Source organism: Monodon monoceros, unplaced genomic scaffold, assembly GCF_005190385.1.
Source record: "Monodon monoceros isolate NGI ecotype Baffin Bay Population unplaced genomic scaffold, NGI_Narwhal_1 Super_Scaffold_1, whole genome shotgun sequence".
In the NCBI taxonomy this organism is placed as follows: domain Eukaryota; kingdom Metazoa; phylum Chordata; class Mammalia; order Artiodactyla; family Monodontidae; genus Monodon; species Monodon monoceros.
In genome coordinates this window covers 63,218,838-63,236,775 of record NW_021703765.1, presented here as the reverse complement: position 1 = coordinate 63,236,775, position 17,938 = coordinate 63,218,838, and the positions used below count along the sequence as shown (strand labels likewise).

General features: G+C 43.6%; 2 protein-coding genes across 18 annotated transcripts in view; one reads left to right on the top strand and one right to left on the bottom strand.

The window, feature by feature from the left end:
- The window catches only part of PRR14L (proline rich 14 like), a 57,024-nt gene extending 52,579 nt beyond the window's left edge, over window positions 1–4,445 (bottom strand). For 4 of the 6 annotated variants that reach the window (XM_029219332.1, XM_029219369.1, XM_029219357.1 and 1 more), the window contains exon 1: window positions 4,313–4,422. The gene's annotated coding sequence lies outside the window, so the exon portion shown is untranslated. Of the gene's footprint in view, window positions 1–2,501; window positions 2,627–4,312 lie in introns of all 6 variants that reach the window. The other 2 variants (XM_029219342.1, XM_029219350.1) reach the window with 2 other exon arrangements.
- Window positions 4,446–7,736: 3,291 nt separating this feature from the next.
- Window positions 7,737–17,938, top strand: part of DEPDC5 (DEP domain containing 5) — a 92,130-nt gene continuing 81,928 nt past the window's right edge. For 11 of the 12 annotated variants that reach the window (XR_003793775.1, XM_029224390.1, XM_029224378.1 and 8 more), the window contains exons 1-7: window positions 7,777–7,924; window positions 8,613–8,730; window positions 12,119–12,206; window positions 12,601–12,647; window positions 14,107–14,192; window positions 14,858–14,941; window positions 16,514–16,563. Coding sequence is in view for 11 of the 12 variants with exons in the window: in XM_029224390.1 (XP_029080223.1) it covers window positions 8,673–8,730; window positions 12,119–12,206; window positions 12,601–12,647; window positions 14,107–14,192; window positions 14,858–14,941; window positions 16,514–16,563 (413 nt within the window). In the remaining variant the exon portion in view is untranslated. Of the gene's footprint in view, window positions 7,756–7,776; window positions 7,925–8,612; window positions 8,731–12,118; window positions 12,207–12,600; window positions 12,648–14,106; window positions 14,193–14,857; window positions 14,942–16,513; window positions 16,564–17,938 lie in introns of those variants that run through there. The other variant, XM_029224348.1, reaches the window with a different exon arrangement.

The window sequence follows — 17,938 nt, the reverse complement described above, 5'->3', positions numbered from 1 at the left end:
GAAAGAAATCTGTCCCTAGCCCCAACTTTTTCTCAAGCTGTGACCTACGTTTCACTCACGAGGATGGCACCCCCCCAAAACGTAACATGCCTAAAATAGAACCCATTCAACGCAGTGAATAATCGAGTATTGCTACATGCAAGCAGCTATGAGAAACAGGATGAGTAAGAGGCTCTCAGCAGCGTTATATGCTTATTTTTGATCCCATTGCCTCTCCTAGTAATGGCACCCGTTACCCCAGAGCTCAGACTTCAATCCCCAGACGTAACCATATCTGACCATCCACATGCCGTTCAATTAGCGCTTGTACCAACGGTCCCAACTCCAGCTGTGTCTCTAACAAATCTCACTCCTTTCCAACCCCACGGTCCTAACTCAAGATTTTGTTCTGAACACAAAATCACGCACAAATACATGCTTCCTAAGCAGGTGCTTATCACAAAGAGGCAATATTGATAATCACATAAAATGGCTCAAAATATTCCTCAGGAAAAACAGTGCCATTACCTTTCCTACACCTCCATCTATGTTGTAAACTGGTGTGGCCCAAAACAGAATTGTAAAGCTTGGTCACCAAAAGATAACTTCCAATATACAAAAGCCAAACGCCACAAAACTACCATCTCTTGATACGTGTGTTTGGTAGAGACATAATTATAAGACTTTTCAACCTGTAAAACAACTAGGCACATCGGCTGTCGAAGCAAAACAGACACTCCCTCCTTTTTGCAGCCTGATTCTGGTCCTCAAGTTTCTCAACAGTATGTGAAGTGGAGTCACCAAGAACAGCTAAGTGCCTCAGCTGGAACCCTCAGAGGTGAAGTCATATTTAGATGCAAGCCTAGAGCAGCAGTTTACAATTATTCTCAACTCACTAGCTCGCATCACTAAACTGTCCTCTCAACTTTCTCCCTCTATCAAGATATTGGTAATGCCACAAGACTGCAGAAACAACAGAATTCTACCATTCAAGTTCTTTAAATTTCTGAATGCAATGGAGCAATTAAAAATGATGGTACAGAAATATACCTCTCTATAGAAAGCTGCCTGAGATGTCTTATCAAGCTAGATAAATATTAGGGTTCTTTTATTTTGGAAAAATATATATCCATATAGGAAAATTGTTTTAAATACTATAAGCCAAATATTAACAGTGTTACCCTGGGTGATGGGATCATGAATGACTTATCTGCATGTTGTACTTTTTTTTTTTAACAATGAGCGTCTATCACACGTGTTAAAATTTTTTTAAAACGTTATATCTCAAGATCCAAATATGAAGCAATAAAGAATAACCGGTAAGTATATTATCCCTTTATCAGTATCTTTCCAAATGTCAGCTCTCTCCCTCAATCATAAAAGTTTTTACACTAAAGTGTTAAATAAACTTGAAGTAAGCGGAAAGAGTAACACATGCTTATAAAATGTAGACAGGGATTTATGGCTTAATCCTTACTAATGATTTATAACCAACCTACTGGGTGAAGACACAGATAATTACCTAGTTTGAGGTATAAGCAGAAAATAACCCATAAATTCACAAACAACTCTCTCCTGCTGCTACTGGCTTGTCATCTTTACCATTAACACAAATAAGAATTACATTGTTTAGGGGATGGATTTATCCCAGGGGTGGGGATGGGGGTGAAGACTAACGTTTATAAGGAGTATGCAGTACAATTATTCCAATAAAAGAAGAAAGCCCTTTGAATTGAGAATTATCATCTCCCAGTCTTTCTGCTTCAAATGCAGAATCAGTGCTGGGAAGCAGTCTAGTTGTTGGTCTCCAAGCTGGGAGACCAGGGTCCCTATCCTGCCTCTCGCTTACTAGCTGCACGGCCTTGAGTGTGTCACTGAACTTTCCTGGGCTTGTTTTTCACATGTAAAATGGACAAATTAAACAAAATAATCGCAAAGCATTGTGTTACCCGTAAAAATCCCAAGACTCTAAATAACTTTTCTACTCCAGTTTGTTTCAGCACAGCAGACCTACAGACACCAACAAAAGTGGTTCAGAGCTCAGACTAATCCCCACTGCAAGTACTCAAGGGCAAACGAGGTAATTTAAGAACACTTTACATACGAAAAAGATAGAAAGCTGTTCTTCAGTGTGTCTTCAGGCAATTTGGAAGTGTTAATTCCCATCCCACCAAATAACAAAAGCCAAGGGGAGGATGGGGAAACTACGAATGAAAGATTAACATTGCAGCTCTCAACCTCATTAGAATACGTTTTATAATACTAAAAACCTGACAAAGTGGCAACTTTCGTCATTCAAACATGCCCCAAAACAAAAGTTCTGGGGGTACAAAGTTTACAGCAGTAAGCAAAAGAAAAAAAAATCAAACAAAGAAAACAGAACAGAAAGCCATGTGCCCCAATAATCCCATCTGATGGTCTCCCTTCCCTTTAATTCCAAAAGCAAAGGGGCTGCTCTTAACCAAACGAAGCAGTTAATAACACTAGGCACTACCACACTTGTGACAAGGGACAATACTCACAATAACGATCAGGCCCTCAGAAGTTCACCACACTCCTTTCACCTTGAGAAAGGGGCTTTCTTTTCCAAAGATTCGGACACTGTAGCCAATCCCTCCCTGAGGGAATTCGGAGAAGGGGGCCTCTCCTTGAGTAACAGATAAAGAAGAATCTTTGAAGAAGATCTCTAGACAAACTGAAAGTGGGGCAGGGAAGTCCATATACTGAACAGGGCCTGGCTCTTCCCTACGGAGTGCACAAGAAATCTCAATAGCATCAAGCACGGCTTCCCCCGTTCCTCCCTTTATCAGCATGCAGAAAAAGGATCCCTCTGTCTCCACATGGGGAGTGAAACAGTGAAAATGCTCCTGATTTCTACTGACAGAGTCTGCATAAAAGATTTTCATCCCTTTTTCAAAGGAAGGGGAGAAAAGAAACCATCTGTGCCACTCCAAATATACAGCAGGAAAGCGTCCTCCTCTCATAGGTCTAGAGTCTTATTTTTCTTGGGAGAGCAAGAGAAAGAAGTTGGAATCTCCATCTTGGGTGTAGGGGGGTGTGCACATCAGATAGAAGGAAGCTTTTTCGTCACTAGAGCAAGTAGGGGGAGTGGGAGAGGGCATCTCTAACCAGTCGGGAAGGAGTGATAGCTTCTGTGGACAAAGGAAAGGTTGGCTTCTCCTATCAGGTCTCCCTCTTGGAGTACAGACCTGCTTCCAAAAGCAGTCTTTTTTGCAGATTATTCTGAGACCCTCTTTGTTAATTTGGGAAGTGTGGTCGGATCTAAGACAGTACAAGTGTCTCTCTGCCCCGGGGAAATGCCTCCTCAGAAAGTGATAGGGGGTGGGGAGGGATGGGAGGAGGAGACATGCATGGAAAAATCTGTGTTTCTCTGTGGAAGGTACTAGTTTCCTTTAAAAAAAAAAAATTAAGTAACAGTAATAGCAACAGTTTTCCAAAAGGTTACTATGTACTAAGCACTTACACAAAATTTCCTTTAGCCCTTAGGACAATTCTTTGACGAGAGTACCCAAATTAGAGATGGGAGGACTGACAAAAGGTTAAGAAATGAGTCAAGGTCACAAAGGTGGGAAGTGGGACACACGCGGGCTTGCATCCATCACACTTCAAACGCCACGCTCTTCACTGTGCGAGGGAAAAGAGCTCCAGGCACACCAAGAAGCTCGGGGGCGGAGAAGTGAGGCTCCCTCTGTGGACACGACTGGGGGAGGGGAGAAAGGCTGACTAACACCATAAAGTAAATTCAGGGTCTTCCTCCCTCTGTATCAGGGTAAAAATAAAAAATAAAGAAGGGAAGATAAGTCTATCTTTTACAGGGAAGGAAAAGCCCCCTGTCACTTTTAGGCAACTTGAGTCTTCCTCTCCACCTGGGGGGCGCTGACCAAATCGAGAGAGATCTTATCCCTCCTGAAAATAAGTTCAGAATCGCCCTCTCGCACCCCGGGAGCGGGTCTCCCTCTGCTGACAAGCGCGCCGCAGCCGGAGAAGCGCGTTCGCCCACGACAAGGGGCGTCGCCCGCCCCGAGGAGAGAAGTTGGGGGTCCCCCGCCGTATCGAGGTCGAAGAGGAATCGTTCTCCCCCGCCGGAGCCATGACTCGGAGAAGCCGTTTTCCCTTCGCGACGCGGGGCCTGGTCTCCTCCCTCTCCCCGGGTCGCTCCGCGCCTGCAGCGCAGCCTGCGTTCCCTTCGGCGCCCCGAGAGGGCGGGGGGCCCGGGCTCCCCTTCAGCCTGCACCGCCCGGCGAAGGGTCCACTCAGACTGGAGTGGGGCGGGGCGGCTACGCCCGAAGCCTTCCCGCCCCCAGCCTCTTACCCTCAGGTCGGCTCCGCGGCCCGCGCTCGCCCCGCCAGCCCAGCCTCTGCAGCCACTGCCCCGTAGCCTCCAAGTCTACCTGAGCCTGCGGAGCCGAGAGCCCGGGGACGCTCCGGCCACCGCCGCCTCTTCGTCTCTATGGTCGCCCCGCACTTCCTCATCCGGGGCCCGAGCTAGCCATGCGGACTCGCCCAGGTCCCGCCCCCGCACTGCGCGCGCGCTCTCCTGGGGCGGCTCTTCCCGCGTGGAGCCTCCCGCCCTCGGCTAGCTCCAGCGGCCTCTGCCCCGCCCCTGCGGCCAGGACTCTTAAAGGGGAACACATCTTCTGACTCCGCTCCTGCTGAGTTTCAGGTCCAGTGTCTGACTCCACTGAGACCACTCTGGTCCAGTCTCTTTTCTGGCCCGAACGGCTGCAACTCTCCAGGCCTCCCGGCTTCTACCCTGGCAGCCCAAGATATCTTTTTATACCTGGAATCAGTATTTTAGATCATGTCACTCCCCTGATCCATCTCCTTTCTGGCATCTTGTTTTAATTTCTTCATAGCTTTAACAGTAGCCAAAATTGCTATTTCGTGTTTATCGACTTGTTTATCATCTGTCCCTCGCGCCCTTGTCTGTTTTGTTCATCATTCTTTGCTCAGTACCTAGAGCAGTGTCCTGCACAAGCAGGCACTCAACAGATATTTGAAGGAAGGAAAAGAACGTTTATTCAAGAGGGAATTGAGACGATCCAGAGAATGCAATCAATCCCCAAATCACACAGCCCTGTGTTAAACAGAAATCTGTTGTCTCTTGGAGCTTATCAACTTGGCTGAGTAGAGAGCTAGAGGTTTGGTGGTTTGTGGGGAGATTTTAACTTTCTCCTCTCTAATTAACGTATCCTTGAACCAGTCAACATGTGGACCATTTTATCTAAGACAGTGGTTTTCTCAGCTTTAGTTAGGGCTGGAGATATACACACCTAAATGCCAACCCTATTGTTTACAGCCTGTAAGTCCATCCATCGTCTATATACATACACAGTTCACATATAGGCTACCACAGATGCTACTGGGATGAATTAACTAGAAATTCACTTTAGAACATTTCTACACTTATAGTAGCCAAGTCCTCAAGTTCTTTCTCAGGCAACTACGTGCCTATAGAGGAGGATCTGAGAAGCTCAGTGTTACTGGTTTGTCTTTTCCCTCAGGATCTAATATTACTGCACGGCACCATTATTGATCTCGTCTTTAAAAATGTGTTATGTTGTTCAACGTGGATTTTTTGTATTCTTTTTTTAAAAACAAAAACCACATTATTTACATTGCTGAGTTTTTTGGCACCCTCTTAGCATTTTGTGCTCTAAATAAGGCAAGTGTCTCATTAGCCCCACCCACCACACCCTAGTCCCAGTCTTGCTCCTAGCTCTGTGTTAAGCACAAAGAGACCCCAAAGAAGCATCATATATATAATTCAATCCCCTAAAAGTCGAGAAGAGCCAATTTCCTGACAAATTCCATGCTTTTGGTGACATTTACTTGGCACTTTAAGTTCTTCTAATTTCAAAGACTTAACATGTCCCTCACCTTACTTGGCCCTCAAACACCTTGTGAAGGAGGAGGAACACGTACTTTTTATTCCCATCTGTCAGGGGAGAAATTTGAGGAAAGAGAAGTATCCTGTGCAAAGCCACACAGCTAAAAACAGGCAATCCTCCATGTGGTTGTAGCACAGTGATTGTACATTGTAGAATGAAGGCCATTGGCTCTCCAGTCTGGGAGCTACCCCCTCCAGCCTTCCCTAACCCCTAACTTTGACCAGCTTTAGACTTTTTTGGCCACATGGCTTGTGGGATCTTAGTTCCCCCACCAGGGACTGAACCCGTGCCCTCAGCAGTGAGATCATGGAGTCCTAACCACTGGACCACCAGGGAATTCCCTAGGCAATTTTTTAAAATCTCAAAACTCGTCAAGGTTTTTTACAAATTTTTGCAAATTAAAAAGTGAAATATTTGTATTTCCAAGATACAACACACCAATTATGGACATCTCTCAGGAGACAGAATCAAATTCCCCTGAGGGCCAGGGACAGAGAGTCCCCTAAACTCTGGGATGGAAGGACTTCAGCTACTGAAAAACAGCCTGGGGGATCTGGGTGTGCCCCCCGAATTGGCAACATAAACATGTATTTTATATTTAACATTTTATCCTTGACAGGTTTTGCAACTGTTGCAGTCTGCTTGATTACATGTTTTTCTTTACTATTAAAAAATTACAATTAGGTCTTCCCTGGTGGCGCAGTGGTTGAGAGTCCGCCTGCCGATGCAGGGGACATGGGTTCGTGTCCGGTCCGGGAAGATTCCACATGCCGCGGAGCGGCTGGGCCCGTGGTGAGCCATGGCCGCTGAGCCTGCGCGTCCGGAGCCTGTGCTCCACAATGGGAGACACAACAGTGAGAGGCCCGCGTACCGCAAAAATAAATAAATAAAAAAAATTTAAAAATTACAATTATTTAAGAGTTAACTTCCGAATCGAATCCTTCACTCACTCCCTAGTCCTTCTGTGGTATGTGATGCTTTTTTTATTTCAACATTCAGAAAATTTCTGAAAACGGTTGGTCAATTAGATGGAGCTGGCAACTTGCCAGCAGCCCTTGGCCAGCTTCAGGCACTGCCCACACAGCTCTGATTTTTAACTCGAGAAGAGAAAGATGTCCCAACAGATAAGGGCTTAGGCTGAACCCTTGGGTGAGACACGAGGATGCTGGTTAAACGCTCAGCCTTCGGAGCCAAGTTGGACTCCACTGGGTCAAGATCTGTCCTTGAAGGAGTTTGGTGTCCTCAGCCTGTTCCCCTGTCTGTGAAATGAGATAGTATATGCCACCTAAGAGAGATGTGACGATTACATAAGAATGTCTGTGACAGCTCTGGTAGCTATTGTTAACAACCAGAGAAGCACGGAACACCACTTGGGGTTTGGAAGGATTTGAAAAGCCCCTCAAGTGGATACTTCCCAGCAGGGGCCATCGCACGTGCTTAGCCCTTTGCATTTTACAAAAGTTCTCCCAGAAACTCTATTTTGTGCCTCTCAGTAGCCCTGAGAGGCCTGGTGAGGGTCCATAACATCGTTTACAGATCCGGGGACATTCGCCCGAGTTTGCCCTGTTGAGGAAATCACTAGGTCGGAAGAGAACCGCTTGTGCTCGGATCTATTTCGGAACGTCTGGAGGAAAAGGATTTCCTTTCCCGGGACGACGGCCCTCAGGCTCGGGAGCGGGAAACGCAGGTGCGCAGCCCGACCTACAGGCCTCACGCGAGGCCCCGCCCCCGGCACGAGCCCCGGATGGGGAAGTGGCGCGGACACCGAGACGAGGCGGAGGCCCGGCCAGAGCGGCCCAGGGCGGGTGGGCGGGAAGGGGGCGGTGCCCCGGGGCGGAGCCACCGGAGCCGCGCGGCTTCTCAGGTGAGCGCTTGGTGGCCGGGGCGGGGCGGCTGGCGCCTGCAGCTCTGGCTCGGGATCTGCACAGGCTCTGCGGGCGTAGGCGGGGCGTCCCGAGGAGGCCTGGGGGCCCTGGCCAGGGTCCGGACCCCGGAACCCCGGCCTCAAGCGGGAAGGGGCTCCGGAGCTGCGGGTGAGTGGAGCTGCCCGCCCGGGGCCCGGGTTTGGGGAGCAGGAGGAAGGGGGCCGGGGCCCAGGTTCGAAACCTGGCCCCACCCCCAACCCCCTGTGTGACCTTAGGCAAGTCTCTTCCGTCTCTGAGCCTCCGTGGCTTCAGCTATGAAATGGGGATGGGGGGTGCGGGGAGGAACCACTGAGAGTTTGTGCAGATGGAGGTTTGGGGAATGAGCCTTCCTCTGTTTACACTCTTCTTGCCCAGGACATCGATGGCGAAACGTGAGCAGTGGGAATGCCTCTCTGTCTCAGAGACCTTGGGCAAGTCCCTTGCGCTGGCTCTCACTTTCCTCATCTACAGATTGTGTGCCTAAGCTCTTTTAAGATCTCTTTAATATTTGGGTGTTATTGGTTTATATAGAGGCAAGGTAATGAATGCCTCATTCACTCCAAGTTTTCCCTTTAGGGTGTGATAAAATATCTTCTTGGAGGTTGGACTAGACCCTGGCCCGAATTCCCTTTCGTTTCCAGATTCACTGGTTCTGTTTGTTCAACGTCCCTCCTGGTAATTGGAGGAGTGATTTCATCCGAGGGTTGGTGCCACCTCTCAGCTGAGCAAGGGCAGTATTTTCACTGCCCTGAAATCAAAGAGCAGTTGCAAAGAAAAGTCTGACATTCCAGCCTTTTTGTTTGTGTTTCACTGGCAGGGAGGCAAGATGATTTCTCTCCCCCAAGCCTGGAACAGCTGAAGGAAACAACAGTACAAGATGAGAACAACAAAGGTCTACAAACTTGTCATCCACAAGAAGGGCTTTGGGGGCAGTGGTCAGTATTGATTGGTCTTAGGGGGGTTGCGTAAGTTGGCCGAGGTTCTGATGTGTCCAGTGCCTTGAAATTTTCAAACTGACTCGTGACAATCGAGGCTAAGCAGGTAGCTTAACTGAGTGAAGCAGCAAGTGATACTGTAGTGGGGAGAGTAGCAGGCCCCTTCTAGAAGCATTTGCATCCTGCATTTTAACAAACTTTGTGAATATTGCCAGCTTACTACTCTTCATTTGTTTTAGTTTTTTAAATTTTTTTATTAATGTATAGTTAATTTACAGTGTTGTGTTTCAGATGTATAGCAAAGTGATTCAGATATATAGATATATATACCTATAAATAGATTTTTTTTTAAGATATTCTTTTCCATTACAGGTTATTACAAGATATTGAATATAGTTCTCTGTGCTAGGTCCTTGTTGATTTGTTTGTATCTTTTTATTACTTATTTACTGTGTATGTTCTGCAAAATTCCAGTATGCACTGGTTTGGCAGATAAGAGAAACTTATGTTTAATGAAAGAAGTAGTGGATGTGCATAAGACAGGTATGATCAAAGCATGAACCTTTGCCTGGCTCTGAAGCATGGTGAGATGGGGCAGGACACAGCATCTTGTCCTGTGTTAAACATGAATCCGGTATCAGCTCTGCCTCTAACTTTCCCTGTGACCTCAGGCAAGCCCCTAGTTTACCTTAACTACAAATTCCAGCTCTTTAGAATAATTTCTCCATTTCTCTTAGCACCTTGAGTCTATAAACCTGTAGAATAGGAAAGCACCTACTCATATGATTTTTTTTCTTTCGTAAAGGAATAAATTTCCCTCTATCCTAACAACCTTATTTACTTCAGAAATTAGAATTAACAACACAGTGAGTGTTTTTAAAATTGTATTTTATTATGTATTTGCTCCTGTGTTATATATGTATAAGACACCCAAAGGCCAGGACTGCCAAAAAGGGAAAATAATAGTTTCTATATCATAAGGTCTTACGGGAATAAAGTAAAATGATGTATGTATAGTATTTAGTAGAGTACCAGGCTCCTTTGACCTGCTTAATAAATGTAGCCATTGTAATTACCAGGACAAGGATATACTAAGCATTGCTATATTTAAAACACTATTTCTGCTAAAACCAGAGTCTGTTGTTAACACTGTACTTTGTATGCAGCTGAAGCTGCCTAAACGTTTGTGGAGCAGAATTGAACGCACAACAGAAATAACTTTTGACAGAGGAGGGAAAGATACAAGGCTACAGTATATACAGTGTATATACAATGTATGCGAGTCTTCTTTTTCACGTGTACAAGACAAAGGTAGCTCTGTGCTGTACCCAGTCTGCTGCAGGACTATAAAGAAAAATAAATAAATAAAATACATCCAGCAATATTACTCAGTCATAAAAAAGAATGAAATACTGCCATTTGTAGCAACATGGATGGAAGTAGAGAATATTATGCTTAGTGAAATAAGTTAGACAAAGACAAATACTATATTATATCACTTATGTGTGGAATCTAAAAAATAATACAAATGAATGTACATGTAAAACAGGAACAGAGGGCTTCCGTGGTGGCGCAGTGGTTAAGAATCCACCTGCCAATGCAGGGAACAGGGCTTTGAACCCTGGTCTGGGAAGATCCCACATGCTGCGGTGCAACTAAGCCCATGCGCTACAACTACTGAGCCTGTGCTCTAGACCCCAAGAGCCACAGCTACTGAGCCCGCGTGCCACAACTACTGAAGCCTGCACACCTAGAGCCTGTGCTCTGCAACAAGAGAAGCCAATGCGATGAGAAGCCCCCGCCTGCAAGGGAGAGTAGCCCCCGCTCGCCACAACTAGAGAAAGCTTGCACGCAGCAACAAAGACCCAATGCAGCCATAAATAAATAAATAAATGAATGAATAAATAAATTTATTTAAAAAACAGAAACAGACTCACAGACATAGAAAACAAACCTGTGGTTACTGAAGGGGGGAGGGACAATTAGGCGTATGGGATTAACAGATACAAACTACTATATATAGATAAGCAACAAGGATATACTACATAGCACAGGGAATACACTTGTTATCTTGTAATAACCTATAATGGAATATGTTCTGCAAAAATACTGAATCACTATGCTGAACAACTGAAAACTAACACAATATTGTAAATCAACTGTATTTCTATGAGTAAAGTAAAAATCAAATTTAAAAAGTACATCCAACAAGTATTTATTAAGTACATACCTGTACCAAACATAAAGATTTTGAATATGACAAGGTCACTTCTCCCTACAGAGCTTTCAGCTTGATGAGACAGACATGCAAAAAGGAAATGATAAAATGGAGCAGGAAGGAATATGTGTTCAGGGAGCTTAATTCAGACTGTGGAAGTTAGAGGAAGACTTCATCGAGAATTTGGTATACATCTATCAATGGAAACAATACACACACACACACAAAAAAAAGCAACTGTGGGATTAACCCAGTACTTCGCTTTCCTAGGCTGAATTTTTGTTGGGTCTGATTATATTTGAAATATGGACATACTTATTTGTCATGGTTTTAGCATAACTGAAGGCCATGTCTTTCCCTAAAAGCTAAAACAGAAAAAAAAAAAAAATCACCCTATCTTTATGATCCTGAGTTTGTTATATTTGAAAGAATTCTCCCCCACCCCCAGTGGGGGGCAGGGGTAGATAAACATATGAAATCACATTCTCCTTATATTTTAAAGGTCTCATTGGACTCTAATGTGAACGGATATATGAAGTTTTCCCCTGATCAGGTGCTGCCCTCCAAAGTCCAGGGTGTTTTATCTGGCTTGATTTTCATGTGTAAGAGGTGGTTTGTTTAGGAACCCTGGACTAGTAACCAGTCCTGGTGTACTGTTACTAGCTATCTACCCTTTGGCAAGTTGCTTTATCTCCTAGGTCATTTCCTTGCTTCTGTTAGATCCAAAGATTTATTGTGAGGGTCACATTCAGACAGTATTTTTAGAAGTTCTGCGAACACTGTAAATAGAAAGGATTTTGCTGTATGTGGGACCCCGGCTGTTTTGTTCCTGGCATATGCCAGATACATGTTATTTGAGGGAGTCAAGGATTGCCGCAGAGGCCTAATTCCCAGAGAAGAAGAGTTACCCTCTCCTTGGGAGCAGTGGGCTAGTAGGAAAAGCTCTGGAGACAAAGGTCCCCGAACACCGTCCCCCTCAACTACTCACTAGCTCTGGATTCCTGTGCAAATCCTTCAGTTGAGCTAAATCTCAATTTTAAATGGAACTTCATCTTGCGAGATGGGGTCATAATACCAAATGATGGGGTTGTAAGGACCCCGCGTGAAAACATACAGAGCAACCTGCTGCCCGAGTTCTTTGCTGCCTGAGATGGCTGAATTGTCTTTCAGATGATGAGCTAGTCGTGAACCCCAAAGTGTTTCCTTACATCAAGCTTGGAGACATTGTGGAGATTGCTCACCCCAACGATGAGTACAGGTGAGCTTCCGACAGGAGCAGGGAACTAACTGGGCAGCCCTCTCTTTCCAGGTGATATTTTGTCTAAGGGGATTGAAGGGGAAGATGGCTCTTTGCCTTTGGATAAAAATGCTCCTGCCCTCCAGGATTTGATAAACCAATCATCTTTTAAAAAGTGGTCCATTCTTTTTGTTTTTAAAGCTGAGATGACAACTCTGAACAATTCTGTAGCATTTATCCATTTCCTTTAATACAAGTGCAGGGTTTGTTTTCTAAGGGAACTTTCTCCCATTGTTGTGCTGCCAGTTAGAATATGTCCAGAGTGATCTGTTTGTGTTTTGTGGGTGGTGAAGAAAGCTGGTTAGTTACTGCTGACAACATCCCTTCTCTCTGTTGCTTTTCTTTTTTTCCCCAGCCCTCTGCTTTTGCAGGTCAAGTCACTTAAGGAGGATTTGCAGAAAGGTAAAAATTCCATCTCGCTTCTCTAAGATTTTTACACTTTACTGTTTGAGAAACTGTAAGAAACCCCTCTTCACAGTCTCTGAGAATGAGGGCACAGTACTTCTCTCCTTATCAAATTGTGTTCCTGCTAAAAAAAAAAATTGTCAGATATCAAAATTGCCAAGGAATCTCATTTGTTAGCATCTTGAGGGCACTGAAAAAACTATATTTAGAGTCAAGAGGACGGTTAATCTGAATAGGTGAAGATTTACACTTAAAGATTGTTGGCAAAGCATGCTTTTCTCAATATTATATTTTCTTCACAAAATATTTAAGTACCTACTTTGGGTTGGGGCAGGGGAGGAACATATATTGTTGATTACCTGCCACTTGTGCAAGGCACTGTACTGGGAGCTGTTTGTCATTTTTTTTTAAAAAATTATTTTTTTTGCTGTGTTGGGTCCTTGTTTCTGTGCAAGGGCTTTCTCTAGTTGTGGCAAGCGGGGGCCACTCCTCATCGCGGTGCGCGGGCCTCTCACTATCACGGCCTCTCTTGTTGCGGAGCACAGGCTCCAGACGCGCAAGCTCAGTAGTTGTGGCTCACGGGCCTAGTTGCTCCGCGGCATGTGGGATCCTCCCAGACCAGGGCTCGAACCCGTGTCCCCTGCATTAGCAGGCAGATTCTCAACCACTGCGCCACAAGGGAAACCCTGTTTGTCATTTAGCTTTCTTGATTTTCCCACCAACTCTTGATAGAGTGAGGAAGCTTTGTCTTACCGGTATGAGTGGGCTTGCCTGGAGTCAGTAAGTGAAGGAGCCAGAGCAGTGATTCTACTTATTCATTCTGGATCCAAATCCTTTCTTTTTTCCTCTAATGACTATACCGTACTGATCAAGGAACTAAAATGTTTATTGATAGCTATTAAGTATTTCCTTAACTGGCACTTAAAAGAAAAGGAAAAACTTTTAATTTGCTCTAAAGGATTTTGGTGTCAACCACTTCTTTTGTATTTTTTAACTTGTTGGGAAAACAGTCAGTAAAATCTAGATCCTGAGTGTCCTTCTTACTCTTACCTCATCTCCTGCCACCTGTTAAGTTTCTTACTTACCAGACTTAAGGGCTCATCGAAAAGTTTATTTCTTCCTTAACTACCCCTGCTACTTTCATTCCAAAAGAATGATTTCCTCTTCTGAATTTTCACAACCCTTCGAACTTTCTTATGTTGCTTCTTAATTTCTTTCCTTTCTCTCTCTCTGTCTGTCTCTATCTCTGTCTCTCTGTATTATTTGTTTGTCTCTCATTTTTTAATTGCTTGGGTTCAGGTCTTATTTCACCTGAAAAGCAGAGAACTCTCTAAGTTTTAAGCTGTTGAAGGCTGACAACATGTCTTGCCCTTGGCAAAGGATGTTGTTTGTTGAATGTCTGAGTAGTTATGGATTCGAATATATTTACCTGATCCAGATTCCTTCTCCGTTTCAGAAACTATCAGTGTGGACCAGACGGTGACTCAAGTGTTTCGGCTAAGACCTTATCAAGATGTGTATGTGAATGTCGTAGACCCTAAGGTGTGTCTTTGTTCTGGATTTGAATATCTTTTGAGGAATGATTAACACCCTTCCTCAAGATTAGGTCTCTAAGGAAATAATGAGTTACTTAAGTATAGTGTTAGGCTATTAAATATGTGGTCATACATAGGTCATTTAGATTATAGGTAGAATGTAGGTTGCATTTAAAATCCTCACCCCTTTTTAAAAATCTTGTCCTAAAAAGATTCTGTATGTATATGTGTGTTTGTGAAGCTAAATGTAAAATTTTCTATAAAAATACTAACATTTCTTTATGTGTTCTTTTTTTTCTTTGAGAAATGATGCTATAAAATTAAGAGGTAAAAATCGTTGTCCAATTGTTGACATTATCTAGGGAAATAAAGCCCACAGTTCAATGTCGTGTTTGTGTGCCAGAATCAAGACTAAAACACAGAATCACTACTCTGGTGCCCTTTGCACTTAACCACACATGATACAGCAGCTATAGTATCTGTTGGAGACTTACCTGTCCTCCAAAGCCTTCTTGGGCAGGGTAAAATTCTGTTTGTCAGGGTTCTACTACTGAATGGTCTTCCAGTAGTTGTTCTTTTGTCAAAAGGTTTCTCCATGGTGAGTGAGTGTTATCTTAGACTATAAAGTATGGCAGAGTAAAGGAGAGACATATATTTGATTATCCCTTTTAGGATGTGACCCTTGACCTAGTGGAATTAACCTTTAAGGATCAATATATTGGCCGTGGGGATATGTGGCGACTGAAGAAAAGTTTGGTAAGATATTATTTTTTAAAAAGTCTGTTACTTTTTCCATTATTTTAATAATCCGTGTCACCAGGGAAATGTAGATCTAGTATGGAGAAGAGTATAAAATCCTTTCTGATTCCAGCATCACAGACAATTACTGTAAACATGTTGTATGTCTCCTCCCATTCTCTTTTCATGGTTTTTATAAGCTTTGTTTTGCTTGTTTGTTATCAGAGAGTTTAACTCTGCATTTTTGGTTTGAATGGGGAGAGTGTAATATTATTTTACATTTGAACTTTAGTTTTCAGGTTTTCACTTGATCTCTTTTGCTCCTCACATCTCCTCTTGTGGACAGGCATTTATTATCATGAATTTATAGATGTGAAAACTGAGATTGAGGAGTTAAGATGAGAAAGCTAGTAAGCAATTGACTCTGGGCTGGAACCCAGATCTTTTTTTATTTTTTTTAACATTTTTAAAAATTAATTAATTAATTTTGTTTATTTATCTTTGGCTGCATTGGGTCTTTGTTGCTGCGCGCGGGCTTTCTCTAGTTGCGGCAAGCGGGGGCTACTCTTCATTGCGGTGCACGGGCTTCTCATTGCGGTGGCTTCTTTTGTTGTGGAGCATGGGCTCGAAGCGTGTGGGCTTCAGTAGTTGTGGCACACAGGCTCAGTAGTTGTGGCTTGCGGGCTCTAGAGCGCAGGCTCAGTAGTTGTGGTGCACAGGCTTTTCCCGTACCAGGGCTCGAACCCGTGTCCCCTGCATTGGCAGGTGGATTCTTAACCACTGCGCCACCAGGGAAGTCCCTGGAACCCAGATCTTGTTCCTTCCAGGTTAGGCTGCTTTTTTGCTTTACCCTCCTTCCATTTTCCTTGTTTATTTATTTATTTATTTATTTGCGGTACGCGGGCCTCTCATTGTTGTGGCCTCTCCCGTTGCGGAGCACAGGCTTCGGATGCGCAGGCTCAGCGGCCATGGCTCACGGGCCCAGCCGCTCCGCGCATGTGGGATCTTCCCGGACCGGGGCACGAACCCGTGTCCCCTGCATCGGCAGGCGGACTCTCAACCACTGCGCCACCAGGGAAGCCCTTGTTTATTTATTTTTAATGGACATTTTCCGCTGAACATGATCAGTTCATCAGAATTGTGAGCTGCTGCTGAAAATTCTCCTTTTGGACTTTTTGGCTATTATGAAACAACAAATCATAGGTAGAATGTCCATACAGTGTATATTTTCAGAAAGAGATATCTTTGCTCATGTTTTATTTGGTGGGAGAAGGTTCCATTTTCTAAAATGAGAAATAAATGTTCCATATGTAAATGTACATATGTATGCAAGTGTGTGTGAACATAAGTATATTACTGAAGCTAGCCACTTATTATCCACTTGGTCTTTACTATTGTCTATACTTGCCAAACCCGTAAGAACCTACTGTTATACCTGCCCCAACACGTTTTCCTATGGGATAAATCTATTACTCCCATGTTAATTGAACTTTGGGTTAATAGAAGAGATTCGAAAGCCAGGAGATGTTCTTTGTGACCTTTCATGGCCTTGATGTATTGTTGAATCTCTCTCTCTCTCTTTTCCCTTAGGTCAGCACATGTGCCTATATCACTCAGAAGGTGGAATTTGCTGGCATCAGGTAGATACTATGTCACTCTTGATTTATTAGCTTGTAACTGGGAATAGCATGTAGTGCAGTAACTGCTACATACAACCTTTGAGGCATGTGGACATCCTTATAATAAAATACACAATAGCTTAAAACGTTAGATTGTGGTAGCTAAAACAATCCAAAAGACCCCGAAATGCACTATAGTAGTTTTAAGATGGGTGGATGTTGTTGAAGCTGCCTGGTATTCTGAACAAAGGAGGGATAGACTCACAATTTTAGAACTGGAAAAAGCCTTAGATGAACATATTTCATCAAACTTTCTTGTTTTACAGTTTAAGAAACAGGTTTGGAGACATAAAATGACTAGCACAATAGTTCCTGAGTTGCTGCCTTTTTAGAGATATCACACTGCTCTTGATTTATTAAAATGATTTCTGTATTTCAGTTTGTGAAGAAGAGAGAAAAGGGGACTTTTTGAAACAGCCTCTAAATTCAAAAATCAAAATATCCACATAGTGAAGGCTTAACAGCACCAAAAAAGTGTGTTAGAAATATGTCCTTTTCCCTAGAGGAAACTGTGTCTTTCTTGAAATTTACTGTATATACTCAAGCATATTTACACCTGGTTGACTCACTTTTAATGTGAGATTGACCACTGGATTCTGGTGATGCAACCTGGTCCCCTGTTATGAAATTCCTCATCAGATTTTCACAGAATGGTTTCACCTGTTGATGATTATTGCAAGATGGTGATTTTCTAATTCAGCCATTCCTCCTACCTTTATTGTCCAGAATCCTTTTGTAAAGACCTTTCACCAGCAATGAGGGCTATTTGGTTAGTCTGAACTACTGATCCTGAAAGAAAGAAAGGATAAAAGATTCATTTTTTTCTTTCCAAAAAGGGATGTTTTAGAAGTTGTTATAAGGTCAAAAATTCTTTGAAAAAATTTTAGCAACTAAAGCACAGTTCAAGAAGTGATGAAGTCTCAAGCAGAACAAGAAATGCAACCTATTTATGCCATCAAATACAAGCTGGTCTCTCCCAGGTGGTGGGCCAGGAGTCAGGAAACCTGTATTCCATTCCTGCAGCACCAGTGGTTAGCAGGGTGATGCTGTGCGGCTCAGGGAGCCTCTGCATCTGTTCCTCTGCAAAATGAAGTGGTAGGTTTAGGATCTTTTTCTGTAAAGGACCAGATAGTAAATATTTTAGACTTTGGGCCACGTGAGTCTCAGGTCTCTGTTGCGATTTTTTTTTTTTTTTTAACATTTAAAAATGTAAAATCTACTCTTAGCTGTGGGCCATACGAAAACAGGAGATAGGCTGGATTTGGCCTGCAGGCTACAGTTTGATGAGTCCTGGTTTAGAAACCCTCTCAGAATCCCTTTCATAATTAAATTCCTT